Below are 15,384 nucleotides of genomic sequence, written 5' to 3'. Positions count from 1 at the left end.
CACGCATGCACACACACATATGCAGGGGGCAGGTACAGTTTTTCAAGACAAACATTAAGCATTTCCTCACACTGGCTTGGCAATGATTCAGACATTGCCTTAATTGACTACTCGACTGCTTAATCGAAAACCCATTCAGAGAATTCACTTCAATTCTACTGTGCCAGACAGGAAGCCTGTTGTGGTCAATACTGCTTGAGAGAGTTAAGACCAACTAAATGGGTCCGTATTTAAAGAACAGTGGATAAATGGTTATCCTGAAATAGAAAATGGAGCACTTCACAGTACTTCCTCTCCAAGAATGATTTCATTTATTACTTTTTGTTGGTTTTTAAAGATCATATTTTGCATTAGATCATTTCTCATAATTTGTGAATTATGAACTTACTTGTACAAATACTCACCAAGAAGAAAGAAGATGAAGCCAACATTAGATGGAGTTCAGCAAAGACTTTTTACTTTAAAATACGGCAATTGTTTTAGTAGTAGGAAAGAGACACTAATTTTGGTATATAGATATTTTCAAATCTATGATTTCTACAGCCACAAAATACAGTGCTACCACTGTGAAAACACCCTAAGCCTTTTCTCCTTTTTGCCACCTTCTCAAGTCTTTTGTCAGATTTGCATTCTTGAAACCGGAACCTCCACAGCAAGCGGCATGACCCTTGGCATGCAGGCTAGAGGACTAGGGCCAGGTTTCCCAAGCTGGGCTGGTTCCTTCTGCAGCTTTCTCTAGCTAAAAAAAAAAGAGGTGGCTGCACTTCTCAGTGTGCTCCGGTGGAGTCAGTCCCAGATTTCAATGTAAAGCTAGATGTCATTCTTTCACGTCAATTTGAAAGCACCAGCCATAGTCCTTTAGTCCGGTACGGTGGTGCTAATAACACAAAGCCCAGCCTTTTGATATGAGCAAAGGCTTGTGCTGTGCTTCGTGTGCAGAGAGCCACAAGCAACTTCCTCCATGCCTTATGTTCGGTTACACCATTAAATGGAGAAGACACTTGCCAGCACTTGTCTTTCTCCATCTTGCTTTGGGTTTGTGAGGCAACTTGAGAACTAACACTCTGTAAGCTGATGTTGTCTTGGTAATGTGACTTTTAAGTCTGCTGCAATTAGCATTTGTTGATAAAGCATTCTTAGGAGAAATATGTCACTTAGAAGGGTTTATCCTGCAGTGGTTGGACCTGTTTTGTGCAGATAAGACTACTGCAAAGCCCGAAGGTGTGGTCTATTACCTAGCTTCGTTCCAGAGCAAGGAGCTCCTGCTGAACAGGATAGAGCTTGTGGCGGTGGCTGAGAACAAAGCTGAGTTAAATTTGTCATTTTTCAGCAATGTCACTGGGGGTAGAGTTAAACCAACTCAGAGAACTTTTTCCTTCTTTTTAATTAATCTTCTCCTATTACAGATAAAGAAGCAATGTGATCAAAAGCTGCTTATTCAAGTGAAAACTAAATGTGTACCTTGCTCTCTAAACCTTGAAACCCAGTGTCTTGCTGGTTACACCAAAATTACCAACGGGACTGGGATACCAGACTGCAGGTATCTCTTCTCTCAGAGCTTTTTTTCTTGAATATTATTCTCCATGGATTACAAAATGTTAATTCATATTACAAATGCTTTATTCTACGCAATTTTCTTAAGGAATATTTACCATTGGCTTCACCAACTCCAGAATTCAAGCTTCACTCAGAGTACTTCAAACCTAAAGCTAATCGGCAAATGTTGTAAGAGGAAAATAAACATTGCTGTTGATGGCCTATCAGATTTTCTTTTGAATGATATCATACAGTCACTTTCTTGTTTATTCTGCATACTTGATACAAACAATATATAAGTATCATATGTTAAATACACATTATCATATAAATGATATTTATATGTCATTCATATAATATGTTATCATATAAATAACAGATTTTTCAAACTGCCGGACTGGGGAGGTGTGGGAGGTGACGGGAAGGAAGAAATGTTGCAAGACAAATTTGAAATCTTGTCTTTCAGGTTAAAAAAAAAAACAAAAACAAAACCAACCTGCAGTATTTTAGGGGAAATGTAACTATTTTGAGCTTACTTAGCATTTAAAGAACCTTGACATTAAATAATTTTTAAAACATCATTTCAAATCAAAAGTTACAAAAAAATGCTGTGTTATATTGAAGAAATTAAAAAATAAATATAAATATACTATGCAAAAGAAACAGCTCCAAGGATCTTTTTAGACCTTGATGTGCAATGTATGTTTTAATGAAGAAAAAAAGGCAGATCAATACAACTAAGCTTAAAGTGCTCTTGTCTGACACTAAAAGAAGAGGAGGTTAAGAATTTCATTTTTCCCCACAGGAGGCTTTTAAGTACTTTAAACAGCTACAACTTCTTTTCCTCAGGTATTATCTAGAAATTAAAACACACATAATTTCTTTTCTGGGATGTCGGCATCATTGTTTGAAGGAATTTGAACAACCTGAGTGCTGCAAGGGACACTGGGGCCCAGACTGCATGGGTAAGATCTTTTATCTTTTTTTTTATAGAATCTAAGTAGAAGTAAAGCAATTATTTTTCTTCTTTTCAGAAACTGTTGCCATGAGAAGCTTGCTCCTCACAGCTTATTATAGGAGTAGAAATAAACAGCAGTTTTCAACCTAAACTTACAGGATTTGGAGAAAAACATATATTCAAAGCTTCATTTAAAAAGGAAAATTCAAGGAAAAAAAAAAAAACAACCTCAGGGAACTCCCTTGGTTTTGAAATTCTCAAAACAAATCATTTCAGCCAATTCCTGCAAAATGGCTTCTTATTTGGGAGGATTCCCACAAAAGATTTTAAAAATTAAAATTTTCAAACTGCAAGCTTAAACGTTTCATTTTAGGGTAAAAATACCCTTATCTGAGTCTGAAGTATTTCCAAATCTCTTTAATTCTTTACTTTTTGATGCAAGGAGCACCTTTCTTTTCAGTTCACCTTGAAACAGTCTTTCCCTCCAAAGTTTTTGAACCACCAGTGAATGTTGAAGGCCATTACTGAAACAGAGGTAATCAGGAGTGCCTCTCCTTCCACTGCCCCTTCCCCAGAAAAATCGTTTCAGTATCTCCACAAGTGCATCAAACCTCAGGCTACTGAGGTGGGCATCAAGACCCACAGAGGAAGCTTCCGTGACCAGACAAAGTGTTTCCTCCTTTAGCTAACATGGCCAAGATCTGGTTCGATGTCTGTGTAGTCCTTTTGTTCACAAAATAGATATAATATTATTTTAGCATAGCCTAAGCTATGATTTAAATACCAGTCATTTATCTACCAAAGTAAAATAGTCAAACCCCATCTTACAGCTACTTCTATAGAAAAGACAGATGAGTAGCTGAGTACATAGCTTCTGAAGATAACCACTTGTGTGGTGGTTTTCCAATTTTCCACCAAATTCAGCCTAGTAGGAGGAAGGCAATGCCACACACAATTGTCACCCCATACTTCAGGGTGCTCTGGGAGGCCACGTGAGGGGCATTGGTATTTCTAGAGAGGGGAAGAGCTCGCTGCCCCTGAGCCGGAGACCTGCTTGCAGCACTGCGGGCAGGAGGCTGCAGAGGGGAGGAAGCCCTCTCTTCCTTCGAACAAATTTCCTGGCCCCCAAAAGCAAAGAATCAAGGTCTCAGCATTGTTTCTGCTGTCATTTGAAGGAAGAAAACAGCTCTTTGCCTTATCTCAATGTCTCTAAGATCATTAGCGCGCCCTGAAATGTTTGGAGGAAAGCCGGTCCTTCCTGAGGCCAGAGAAAAATCCCTGACATGGGGTTTACTTCACATTTAACATCTGATAGCAGTGACAAAATTAGGTCTTAAATAACACTCTGACTTCCTTAAACGATAGCACACACTGAAACACACAGTGTGAATGAAGATGGTTTGTCCCCTTCCCTCCCCAAGAAGTGCCGCAAGCCAACGAGCCACACACCCATCCCTCTGTAAAAAGATGTGGAGGAAAAAGGGGAAACTATGGGGGCAAAAGGATCCAAGGGCAAAAGAGCACAGAACACAGCTTTTTAACACTGATAATATCATCCAACCACAGATGTGAAAGCTGGCAGAGCTCAGATGCCCCACATGTGTAACTGATGGGCTTCAGTGGGAGCTACTCCCTCCGCCAGCACAGGTTTCCGCTCTGGGCAAACATTTGCATGGCTCCAAAGAAAAGCCTGAGTACCAGCTGAAAGGTGAGCAGTATGAGCAACTCAGTAGAAAGCATCGTAAGAATTAAAGTGAAAAGGAATAAAAGAAAGGCCAAGAGGAAAAGTAATAAACCTAATCCTATCAAATTATATGGTCCAAAATACATCTTCACAAGTTCTACCCACTGCTTCAGCCTGCAGGGAGTCAAGTGAAGATAAGTAATCCAAGAGACTGCATTTGAAAACACTTGGGAAGTGTTGAATTAAACCCTATGAGGCAAAAAAAAAGCTCATATGTTGAAGCTCTTTTGGTCTAGGTATAAAGATTTGGCCTTCGGTCTCTGACAGTTGTAAAAACTAAGCAGAAAGATCTCTTTCTTACTACTTTTCAAAACACATCCTCAACAAAAGCAAAGGTCTGGCTTCTCCCAAGCACTGGAGTGGTGGCAGGTGGCTGCACCAGCATCGCTCCAGTGCTGCCTCCTGTGGCCTCACTGGCAGAGGAAAACGCTTTAGCTGCCTGACCAAACTCATACAGCAATATGGTAAACTGATAAAGCTGTCCCTTGGTGGTGGTATCAAAACAAGAGATGAGGTAGTGAAGACAAGGGGAAGTGTAATGAATATCAACTGCAAAAACCCTGTTTTGTCAGCTATTTTAAAGTATCCTTTCCCGGAATTTATACCATAAACTGAGTTTTCTCATGATTTTTCTGTCTTTGCACATTCAATAAAAGCATTGGTGCAGGTAAAATCGTTTCCATTCAGAGCAAATATTAAAGAGTTTGCATCTGTGTCGGTCCTAAAGATGAGATTTAGCTATCACATGGTAGCCAGAAAATAAGATTCAGTAGAAGTTACTTTAAAGATTAAAGTGTATGTATTTTACTTTACCTTATTTCTGGTTATTTCACCCTCAATTCTTAATAAATCTTTTTATTTCAGCACATATGAGACAAACTGCACTAAAATTTTGTCTTCACATTTATTGTTTTTTCATGAGAAGTTTACTCAGATCCAACAGACCTCACGGACCCATCATTAAGGAATAATTAAGAAATATGAACAGACCAATCTGTTATAAATTTTAACAGATTTACCAATTTGTTATAAAGCAAAAGATTTCACTAAAATTAGGTGTATACATATAAACATCTACTTATTCACTCATCACTCCGTCCAAATCAAATTAATTTTCATGAAAACTTCCACATCACTTAAACACTCTAAATCAATATTAAATTACTCAGTGGGAGCATAAATCCAGTGCTGCCCATCTCCACCCACACAGAACAAACTGAGACTATAAGCAATAAATCTACCAGTAATGTACAGCAGAGAACTTGTGAGGGCAGTAGGAGTTTGATACATTCAGATACCACCTGCATTAGGATTATGGTACCTAATGGGAACTCCAATTACAGGAAGAAAGGGCTTATGGAAGGGAGTTAATAAATCATTTCCACAGCGAGGCTGCACCACTATAAAAAATAAAGATATCCCTGCAGGGGGAAAAACCTGCCAGAACAAACCGACTAAAAATTACTGTAATACGCACTTCCTATAGGCAATCTTTCAGTAAAAATTTGAATATTGAAAAATTTCAGCCAAAAATTACACTATTTTGATTTGAAAATACAGTCATTGTTTCTAATCCTCTCCTGCTGGCTGGAGTTTTTTGTCAGACTCTGTCTCACCTGGTATACCACTGCCTGTAATCATGGTTTTAGTGCCAGAGGGTCTGAAGAGTTTAGCATATCTTTGGCACACAAGTTTTACTAGTAACCACAGCACATTGGACAGAAATGTGTTACGAGATATCCAAATTTCAATTTCCAAGATCATCTGAATCAAATACCACAGTCTTATGGGAGGTAGCAGAAAAGGGAACAACTTTCCACATAAAGCAAACGAAATTTGTGGAGAAAAGAAAAAGGCTTATTTGAACTCTAACTTAGCATCAAGTATAATTCTGACAGCAAGTTTTCAATCAGAGTTGTATTAACATACAGAAGAAGCGGTCAGGCAAGCTCCACTTGTATCAAAAAAGCTGAGAGTTTAGTGTCTGCAGATAGAGGTGGATCAGCAAGGACAAAATTAATAAGAATTAGAATTAGTACTAGTACTTTAGAATAAGAAAACTATTTTTTGAGCAATCCTTTGACTACATTCACTAGCTGAAGCTCCCAGACTAGAGGGTGATGGTCTCTGCTGAAGCCGAGATTCTAGTGAAGAGATTTGGGCAGCTGCAAAATAGCAGCAGTCACTCCAGGTCCCCGTCGTGCAAGGGGAGCATAGGGTCAGAGTGAGTTGACTGATGGCTTCAACGTTATCATTTCTAGCCTGTCCAGGAGGGTCTGAGTCACCATGCAACGGGAGAGGACACTGTTCGCAGGGTATAAATGGGAATGGAACATGCACTTGTCAGGTACGTCCTTTCTTTAAACAACAACAACAAAAATTTAAATAACATGTAAGCTCTGCTAAGAAAGAATGCATATTACATTTTATAATTACATTAAAGGAAAGTATTTCAGAAACAGTAGAGACTATCTGTTTGGAGTTCATTTTTTGTGTAGTTTGCACTAATCTTCATACTATTATTTCTACAGACTTGAGCGTGTTCAGATGAAATTATTAAAGAGTTCTTCCATCTTGTCTTCTGAAACAGGTGGCTTAAGGTCCTCTGTTTTTAAAGTGGGCTATTACTTTTGACTTTTTGCCCTAATTAGAAAGGACTTATACCTGGGACTATACTCTCAGCACAACGTCCTTGCTGAGAGTGCAATATACAATGCGTTATAACTTCAGCCATAAAGGTTTCTTGAAAAAACAACTCAAATGAATCTTTTCTACCTCCCCCTCTACTGGTTAATCTTTCCATTACATCAAAGCACATCTGGGGACAAGCAAAAAAGAGACACAGTGAGAACAGTCAGAAAATACAACATAACGATTGTAAAAATTCTTTGGATGTTAGGTTTCATTACTGTTCTTTATTGTTAACTTGATATTCAGAACATTGATTTGAAGTGCAAGAGCTAAAAATTTAAAATAAAAATAAAAAGAGAGAGGAAAAATCATTCAAAGACAACGTTTTCTAGATTTCAGTAGTGCTCTCTGATCTGCTGATTGAACCCTTCATGTTATTTTCTTCTGGCAGCTAAAGATCCTATTTTCATGTTGCTAAGCATGCATGTATATATCGAGAGACAGATGAGAAACTTAATTCATTCTGTAATTCACAGAAAGGATTTGGTGGGATAGCCTGTGAAAAATGTGTTGAAGATAATTTATTTGGTCCTCACTGCACATCAGGTAAGTTTGACCTATCGTTATTGAAATGCGGAAAAGATGATGGTTGAAAGCTGTTTTCAGACACTAAGAAAAACACACTGGAATTTGTAGAGGGTCTAAGAGTTTCCCATCAAGAGCTGCTGCCTGTTTCAGGGAACACAACAGGCAAAGAAAATAGGCAGCTACTCAATTCCTCATTCACAGTGGGGCTGGATTTAGCTCAGGACTGTACGGGCGAGACTTAGCGTAGCACTACAAATTATCGTAATCTTATGTTGAGTATCTTTCTTATGGCCACCAGTCAAATAAATTAGGGATTAGAATAATCTGTGTGTTCCCGCAGGTGTGCCTCCTAGTTAGCCAGTTATCATGTTATCTGCTTTTCGCCCTAAATTATGGATTTGCATTTATTTGATATAAATATAGGAGGCTGTTGTGGTACTTAAAACATTAGGTGGGAACATATCAAATGCATAATTTATAGTGGCTTACAGTGTTTTTGTATGTTTTTAAAATACATCTACAAGGTGGAGCATCTGTATTAAGGCATGAAATATTCATATAGTACTGAAATTAGTATATCTGACTCAAAAAAGGCCATTTTAGATCAGGCCAAAAGTCCTTCTAGCTTAGTATCCCATATTGTAGGGCAATAGTTGATATCTGGGGAAAGAGTACAAGCAGCCAGAGATTGCAATCAAATTGGAGTTTTCAAAGGCTCCTGCTGGATCCATCCCCCATAAATCATCTACCTTGCTTCCAAGTCCAATTCCGCTTTTGCTCTCCACAATATTCTGTACCAAGGAGCTCCATAATTTAGTCAAAAGTGTGAAAAAGGATGAATTTGGTTTAGCTTTATGTTTTGGCTGGTAGATAATTGTATTGGTTGGCCGTACTTCTATAAGGAAAAGGAGGACATTGAGGGAGGGATCAAAGCTATGTGCACTATTTAAAATATAAATGTGTCACCAGTCTATATATTTCTATAATATTTTTCTGTTTTGCCTGTTTCTTAATGATTTCTAGTATTTTATTTACCTTCCTGACCCCTACTGAGCATTAAACAGACACATCAGAAAACTGCCTGAAAAAAAAAAAATACTGAGAAACACCTCTTTCTTAAGTGGTAATAGTTGTCCATTTCTAACTAAAACTTTTTTTGTTTCCTAAAGATCTACGTGAAGTTACTTCTAAAAAGAGTCACGAATGGCCTCACTTTAAATGATCTGTGTTGGCCTTTCTACGTTAATCCTGAAAGCGTTGCTGACTCAAAGGCCCTTTTTCCACCAGCTGTCCACTGGATGCCAGTGTTGATACACAGAAATGTAACTGAGCCAACATTTTCATGAAAATAGGGTACTTGAATGAATTCAATAGCTTAAAAGTAATTATCTTCCAAGAAGCTACTGGAGGATTCAACTGCATATTAATTTAAGCAACATTTTACACTTCACCTTTCAGATATTTGAGCTTCTCCAAGTTTTCTAAGCACCTATAAAAGCTGTGCATTTATGACTGTTTTTCAGCAGTATCTTAGACATTCCTGGGTTTTCCATTAGGACTACTAACATAGGTAGAATATTACTAATTAATTAGTGCAAGTGATTTGCATGAACACAGGATATGTTTGTAAAGGATAGAGGATACTCTACATCACTGCAGCTTAAACATGAAATCATCAATACAACTCTACATCTTAGAGGCTATTCCAAGTCTAACTGTAAGAGGCCTCTTTAAAAAACATCATTACCATAATTGAAACAGTTATAACTATAAAGCTTTTTAAGTATGCTTAAGGCTTCAAAAACCACTTATAAAAGGGTCTTGTAGTTGCCTGGACTTGTGCGCATATTGTCACAAGGTTTATAACCAGAAATGAAAGAATATAGGAACAGGATCAGAAAAAAGCCTGAGACCTACACAGTGATTAATTATCCTTTTAACTACATAAATTCTGTTTAAGGAGAAAAAGAAGTCACAGAACTCATCTCTTCTGGAGGTGCTTGAGAGAGGCAAACAGAACTGAATGAAAAATGACCAATTTTTTAACAGTTATAAAAACAGTCTCTGTTACCCATTATATTCAATTTTGGCTCAAGACTGTCAAATTTTACAAGTTTTATGGTACTAGCAACTAGTCAGTTTGATGTTTATAGCATGAGTCTTGAAGATTTTCGGGCCTCAGGCTATTAACAGCCTGCAAAAATCAGTATGTTATTTACTGATGTATGCAACTGTAAGCATTGATCTTATTAACGGAAGCCTATAAATTCAGGAACTCAGGTCAAAGCTTGTTTTGGCCAAAGTTGTTGGCCAGGACGTTATTTGCTAGGGTAACCACTAATATCATCTTTCTGAACACCATTGCTATTCAGTAAAGCCAACCCATCTCTCCGTATAGTTTGCAACTGTGTTCATGGAGTATGCACAGTGGAATTACAGGAGATGGAAGATGCACTTGCTTGTCTGGATACAAAGGGCTCAGCTGTGGATCAGCGTAAGTGGATTGTTTTCTACATAAGATACATTCAACAGCTCTCATACAATTAGAATTGGTGAGGAGGAATGTAAAATTATTCTCAGGTTAATCACTCTAGAGCAACCAAACATACACTGAACCTCGAATCCCATGTGTGAGCTCCCATGATCATCACCCCCACTTCAATCACCAGAAAGCGTGACAACAGCAATGGCATCAATGGTCCCTAGATCAAGCATACTTTGAACTGGGATACTGTAGAACGCGATGCCTCCTGGCACAGTGCACAGACACAGCTTAACCTATCACACTCTGTCCCTCAGCAATAGCTAATGCGAGGCCTTGCGGTGCCCTGCAAACTCTAGATGCACTGCCTCAGGCGAGGATGGAAGACAACTGCATTGCACGTGTCTGCCCAACTACCAGGGGGACGGTACACAATGTGAACGTGAGTAATTTCATGTCCACTGAGTTCTTTGTATACAACATCGTTGGTATTATAGTTCAGATACTGAGTGCGCTTTGAACAAAATCTCACCATCTAATTGTTCTTGGGTTCATATCTCAAAGCAGCCTCATGGGACAAACTAGATTCCTTCAGGATGAAGCTGAACTTACCTAAAATGTGCTTCAGAAGCACATCAGTCCAATTGCTAACGAGCTTCAGTCCATGCATCAGATTAAAGCTAAACTCCCTTGAAATATATAGCGTGGATACAGGTCATCAGTGCTTACAAATCCATTCCTATCATGTCCTTGAACTTGCTGAAGTTCAACTTCATAGTTTGATTCCATAAAAACAAACAACAGCAACTAAGGGCTTATATTTAGTGAATATCCATTATGTGACAGCTCAGCTTCATCACTAAGTGTAAACTCTACAGACAAGTAAAGCTCATTTTAGCTTTCCTATTTTCATGAAACAAAGCTAATAGTATCTCAGCTGGAGGTAAAAGTCTGCCTTAAAGTTGTCTTTGTAGACTCCTCAACTTGCCATTGAATGCTCAAATTAGCTATATTACAAGAGTCTAGATCTTTCCTCTACTTAACATTATGTCTTACAACACCAGCTCTTCCTTCTAGATCAATTGCAATGAAGAAAACAGTTACGCTGGAAGCACTATTTAGTAAAAGTTGGCTTGGATCAGACCACAAATACAATACTTCTTATCCTATCTGGGAATATTTACATTCAATTGTCCTAACGATGGTGTCATCGTCTCAGAATAAGCTTGAACATAATTCCAGAGCAAGACATCAGAAAGTCACACCTCAGGGAATGCGACATTTTTCTAGTAGGTAGCACAGACAAGCGAGACAAAGATATTGCAGCAACCAGCGGAGGAGAACGCTAGTATCCCTACCTCTCTCGGGTTTTGTATTGATGCAGTCTGTGCAGATGTTGCTCCTCTGTCCCAGTGGCCTTTAGACAGTGGGGTCATCTGTGGCTTAAGCCAGCATGTTTAACATTTGACTGGCTGGGAAGCAGACAATAAGCAACTCTAGCACAGCTAAGTATGTAAGTGAGGATAGCAGTGGCTGCCTCAGATTCTGCTTGGAGGTGGCACTTCTTACAGTCAATTGTGAATGTGTGAATACCTGTGTAGTGCGTGAATTCACACTGGTACAGAAGAGAAGGCTTGAAGGAGTGAAGCTGAGCATTGCTGACTCTCTCAGTCTCAGCTGAGGGGGAAGAAAGGAGGAGGAGAGGGAAAGACAGTGGGGTAGCACCACCTTTGGGTGAGTCCAGGGCCTGCCACCTTCCAGCTGCAATGCGTGCTGACCATATCCTAAACTGGACACAAAGGTGTGAGAACATGTTCTCCAAGGATTGCTGGACTATGATCAAGGACAAACAGTGCCATTGCCTTGGGAAAAAGGGCTCATGGAAATAACTAGTGAGCTTTCCAGTCCAGTCCTGAAACTGCAGCACTGTGGAAGACTGAACTAAAGCACTTGCTGGCCAGTTTTCCATATAGCTGAACGCATGACATTATATTGTTTAATTACCGGAAAGAAAACAGAGAAGGCCTATTCTCTTGAGAAATATTTTCCAGCTGATCTAACACGCGCTTAATGCTTGTACAGACCTCATATCACCTACCTGACCTTCTCTGGTTAAAATCCACCAGAGAATAGTTGTGATATTTTAATGAGCACATTACATGTTTTAATCTGTTTGTAACTCAATTTGCCAAGTTCAGAGACCATTTCTGTTCAAAAGCAAACAGTTGGTTGCTACGTTAGTATAAACACATTCCTCCTTTCTGTCTTCATGCTGCCACGATACTTCAGACTTGGCTGTTACGAGAAGTTTAGTCTACCCAGGCTTTGTTTGGCATGGAGGTGCTCGGACAATCATCTTCAAGTTCAGAACTATGGCAATAATTCATTTACTTGCTCTTTTTTCACAAGCTATCAATCCATGCTCCGAAAAGATCTGTGATCCTAATGCTGACTGCATTACCTTGGGCCGAAACAGCACAAATGTACCTGTCGAGAAGGTTACAGAGGAGATGGTCAAGTCTGCTTACCCATAGACCCCTGCCAAGTAACATATGGGAGTGCCCTGCACGGTCTACTGTTTGTGTGTATGACGGTCCAGGAAAGGTTAGTGTTGAACGGGTGCCCCAGACATTCCGATGTTGACTGCCTAGGAAGGAATAATGCTTTTTCTCCAAAAAGAAGTCATAAGGGTACAGGAACAGGCCTCAGGGAGGCCAGGCTCTACTCCTAGCTTGACATATGTCCTGCTGGTGACCAGAAGCAAGTCCCTTTACTTCCCGCTCTATGCATCTATGTGGTGCTTTCTCCTCTGTGAATGGCAATAGTGTTCTTTTTCCTAGAATATTTTGGTTTCAGATTTGCCTCCCCCGAATGAAGGCACTGAACCAAAGCTCCTCCCAGTTAAATTTTCTCTCTCTGACCACAGGGGCTCATAGGACCCATAGGCTCCCTACACAGGTACCACAGATAAATGCCTACAGTGAATGTGTTTAGGAAAGAAGCGGTTTGGGTCTTTGAGGACTACCAGTGAAAAGCACCATATAAAGGTTGCATAATTTTCACACTGTCGGGAATCGGCTCAGGTACCCATGTGTAAAACTACTACCACTGGGAAAGTGAAACCTCAGAAGACTATGCCTGTTTTGCCTGGACACCCTGAAAAGCCAAAAAGGGAGTCAGGCATCCAGGGCTGTCCTGCAGTTCACATCCATATAAGTGCTGATACTCCTCGCTCATTAATAGTATGCGTTGGCACTCGTTTTGAGATGCAAAGGTCTGTGGGAACAGAAGTGAGAAATCCGACCTACCCCACTAATTTAAATGTTCTCTCATCACAGAAGTGAATCTAAAGGGCTTTATCTGAAGGAAATTTACCTGAAAGTCAGTTGTTTTCTGGAGTGGATAAAACCTAGAAAGGAGTTGTATAAATATGGATAAGCTTTATACCTGCATCTGAACTCTCCAGGTGATGAATTAAGGCTTTGAAAGCTCACTGTGTTTAGACTCCAGTTTCACTCCAGAAAATGTGCTGAAATACACACTTTGTGCATGCCTGATTTGTCTCTCCTCTCTCCCTCCTTCCGATTTAGTCTCACTGTGAATGCAAGGAGCATTACACAAACTTTGTACCTGGGAAAGGATGCAGCATGATGGACATCTGTGAACAAACAACACCTGCCATAAAAAAGCTAAATGCTCAATGGTTGCACCAGGAGAGATTACGTGAGTCTTTTTGCTTATTAAAGCTTTCACTGAGTTTCTGCCTCCTCCCCCTAGTAAACAGGCTGCTTTAAACAAATCCAGTGGATTAACACCTCTTGAAGTCATCATTGAGGGTTTATTATCAAGGACAAATTACAAGATTTAATGGGGTTAGGGTCAACCAATTAGCATAGTGTTTGATTTCATCAGTCCAATTGTTAATACCTACTAATTTTATTTTTATAGCACTCAGAGGTCGTTTCTACACTAGTAATAAAAAAGACCAAGACCTCTTTTCTGTTCCTCAGGGCAAGCAGCATGGTCTGGCTCACAGCTAAAGTCTCCTCTTCTTCCAAACAGAATAACTGCCTCCTGGCAGAGGTCCCTGGAACACGCTATCCCTTCAAACTATGCCTGGGAAAAAACTACTTGGTATGAGCCAGAAACATGCCAGGCAGCATGCTAAAATTAATCAGCATTAATTATCACGGGGCAGCACTGGAGCCTTGGCTCTTTTTAGTATACTAATACTGGGGAATCTGACCCCCATGCTGTGAAAGCAACATCAACCTCGGCAGATTCTTCAAAGCCTCGAGACAAGCACATGGGAACACCGCAAAACCTCTGGCAGAGTTTCTTATCCTATGCAGAAATTTGCTATAAAAACATTAGGAGGAAAGTCAGTTTTACCACTAAACTTAATGAAGCTATCTTACACCAAACAATTTGGATTACAAGTTTCTGTAGTCCAGTGATGGCTAGTACTGGGTTTAAAGAGGTGTCCCTGAAATATTAGCTTTCAGGAGCTGAGAGTTGGAACGTGAAAGAAAAGACAGGCCATTAGTTCCGAGTTGGGAACAAATCATCTGTCATATAGATCTATACAGACCTATACAGAAAGTGTTCACTCGGGACAGTATTCCTATTGTCAGTTCTTGCTTCATCATGCAGCTTTCTCTTATAGTGTAATATTAACATCACTTTGTGCAAGCTACTATGAATTTCAAACAAGTCTATCTAGAATATCCCCTAGTTCATTTCTAGAGCATACAGTGCTACTCAACGGCACTTAGTATATACTTGTACTATACTTAGTATAGAATACGACTATACTGCACGTGAGTTGAAAATTAAAACTAAATTCCACATCACGTAGGTCAGGATTTTTCTTTCCTAGTTTGTCACTGTTTCACTCCTGCAACTCAATTTTCAACAGCTGAGGAAGTTTTGAGAATTTTAGAGTGGGAAAATTAAAAATTTATGATGGGGGAAAAACAAGCAATTCAAATGCTTTTCACATCGTTCATTCAGTGACTTTGATGACCTTTTGCCTTTGATGGCAAAAACAAATACAAAAGAAAGCAGTGGCATTCAAATCAAACTAAAGCTATCTATTTGGCAAAAAATTAAAACTATACTGAATAGTTTCCAACTAAGGAAAAATCCATTTGTGAAAGAGGAGTTTTGCAGAGAAAAACATTGATTGGTAAATGTGGGCACAGTAAATTGTTTCTGAGAAGTGACAGACACCGTATTTTGGCTGCATCCCAGATTTTAAATGTATTTGGGAGGGCTTGTTTTGGTGGGGTTTTTCTACTTTTTCTAAAACACAAATCTGTAACAGAGGTCACAAACCTGTATTCCTTCCTTTTTTTTTTTTTTTGGCTGTTGGTTTTGTTTTTATTAAAGACACAGTTGTGCTGTAGCTTCCCACATATAGAGTCTCTTCTACATTCTCCAGAA

The 15,384-nt window shown here is 39.3% G+C and overlaps 1 protein-coding gene across 1 annotated transcript in view; it reads left to right on the top strand.

Annotated features, from left to right (window-relative positions):
* Positions 1-15,384, top strand: part of LOC147528897 (stabilin-2-like) — an 82,568-nt gene that overhangs the window by 54,543 nt on the left and 12,641 nt on the right. Inside the window, 12 exon segments of the mRNA XM_086610746.1 lie at positions 1,407-1,540; positions 2,386-2,501; positions 6,500-6,585; positions 7,406-7,475; positions 9,856-9,879; positions 9,882-9,951; positions 10,257-10,381; positions 12,349-12,393; positions 12,396-12,494; positions 12,497-12,543; positions 13,530-13,599; positions 13,602-13,662. Of these exon segments, the coding sequence (XP_086466872.1) occupies positions 1,407-1,540; positions 2,386-2,501; positions 6,500-6,585; positions 7,406-7,475; positions 9,856-9,879; positions 9,882-9,951; positions 10,257-10,381; positions 12,349-12,393; positions 12,396-12,494; positions 12,497-12,543; positions 13,530-13,599; positions 13,602-13,662 (947 nt within the window).

Source organism: Tauraco erythrolophus, chromosome 4, assembly GCF_009769465.1.
Source record: "Tauraco erythrolophus isolate bTauEry1 chromosome 4, bTauEry1.pri, whole genome shotgun sequence".
In the NCBI taxonomy this organism is placed as follows: Eukaryota; Metazoa; Chordata; class Aves; order Musophagiformes; family Musophagidae; genus Tauraco; species Tauraco erythrolophus.
The sequence above is the reverse complement of the archived record's forward strand: the minus strand, read 5'-3'. Positions and strand labels throughout refer to the sequence as shown.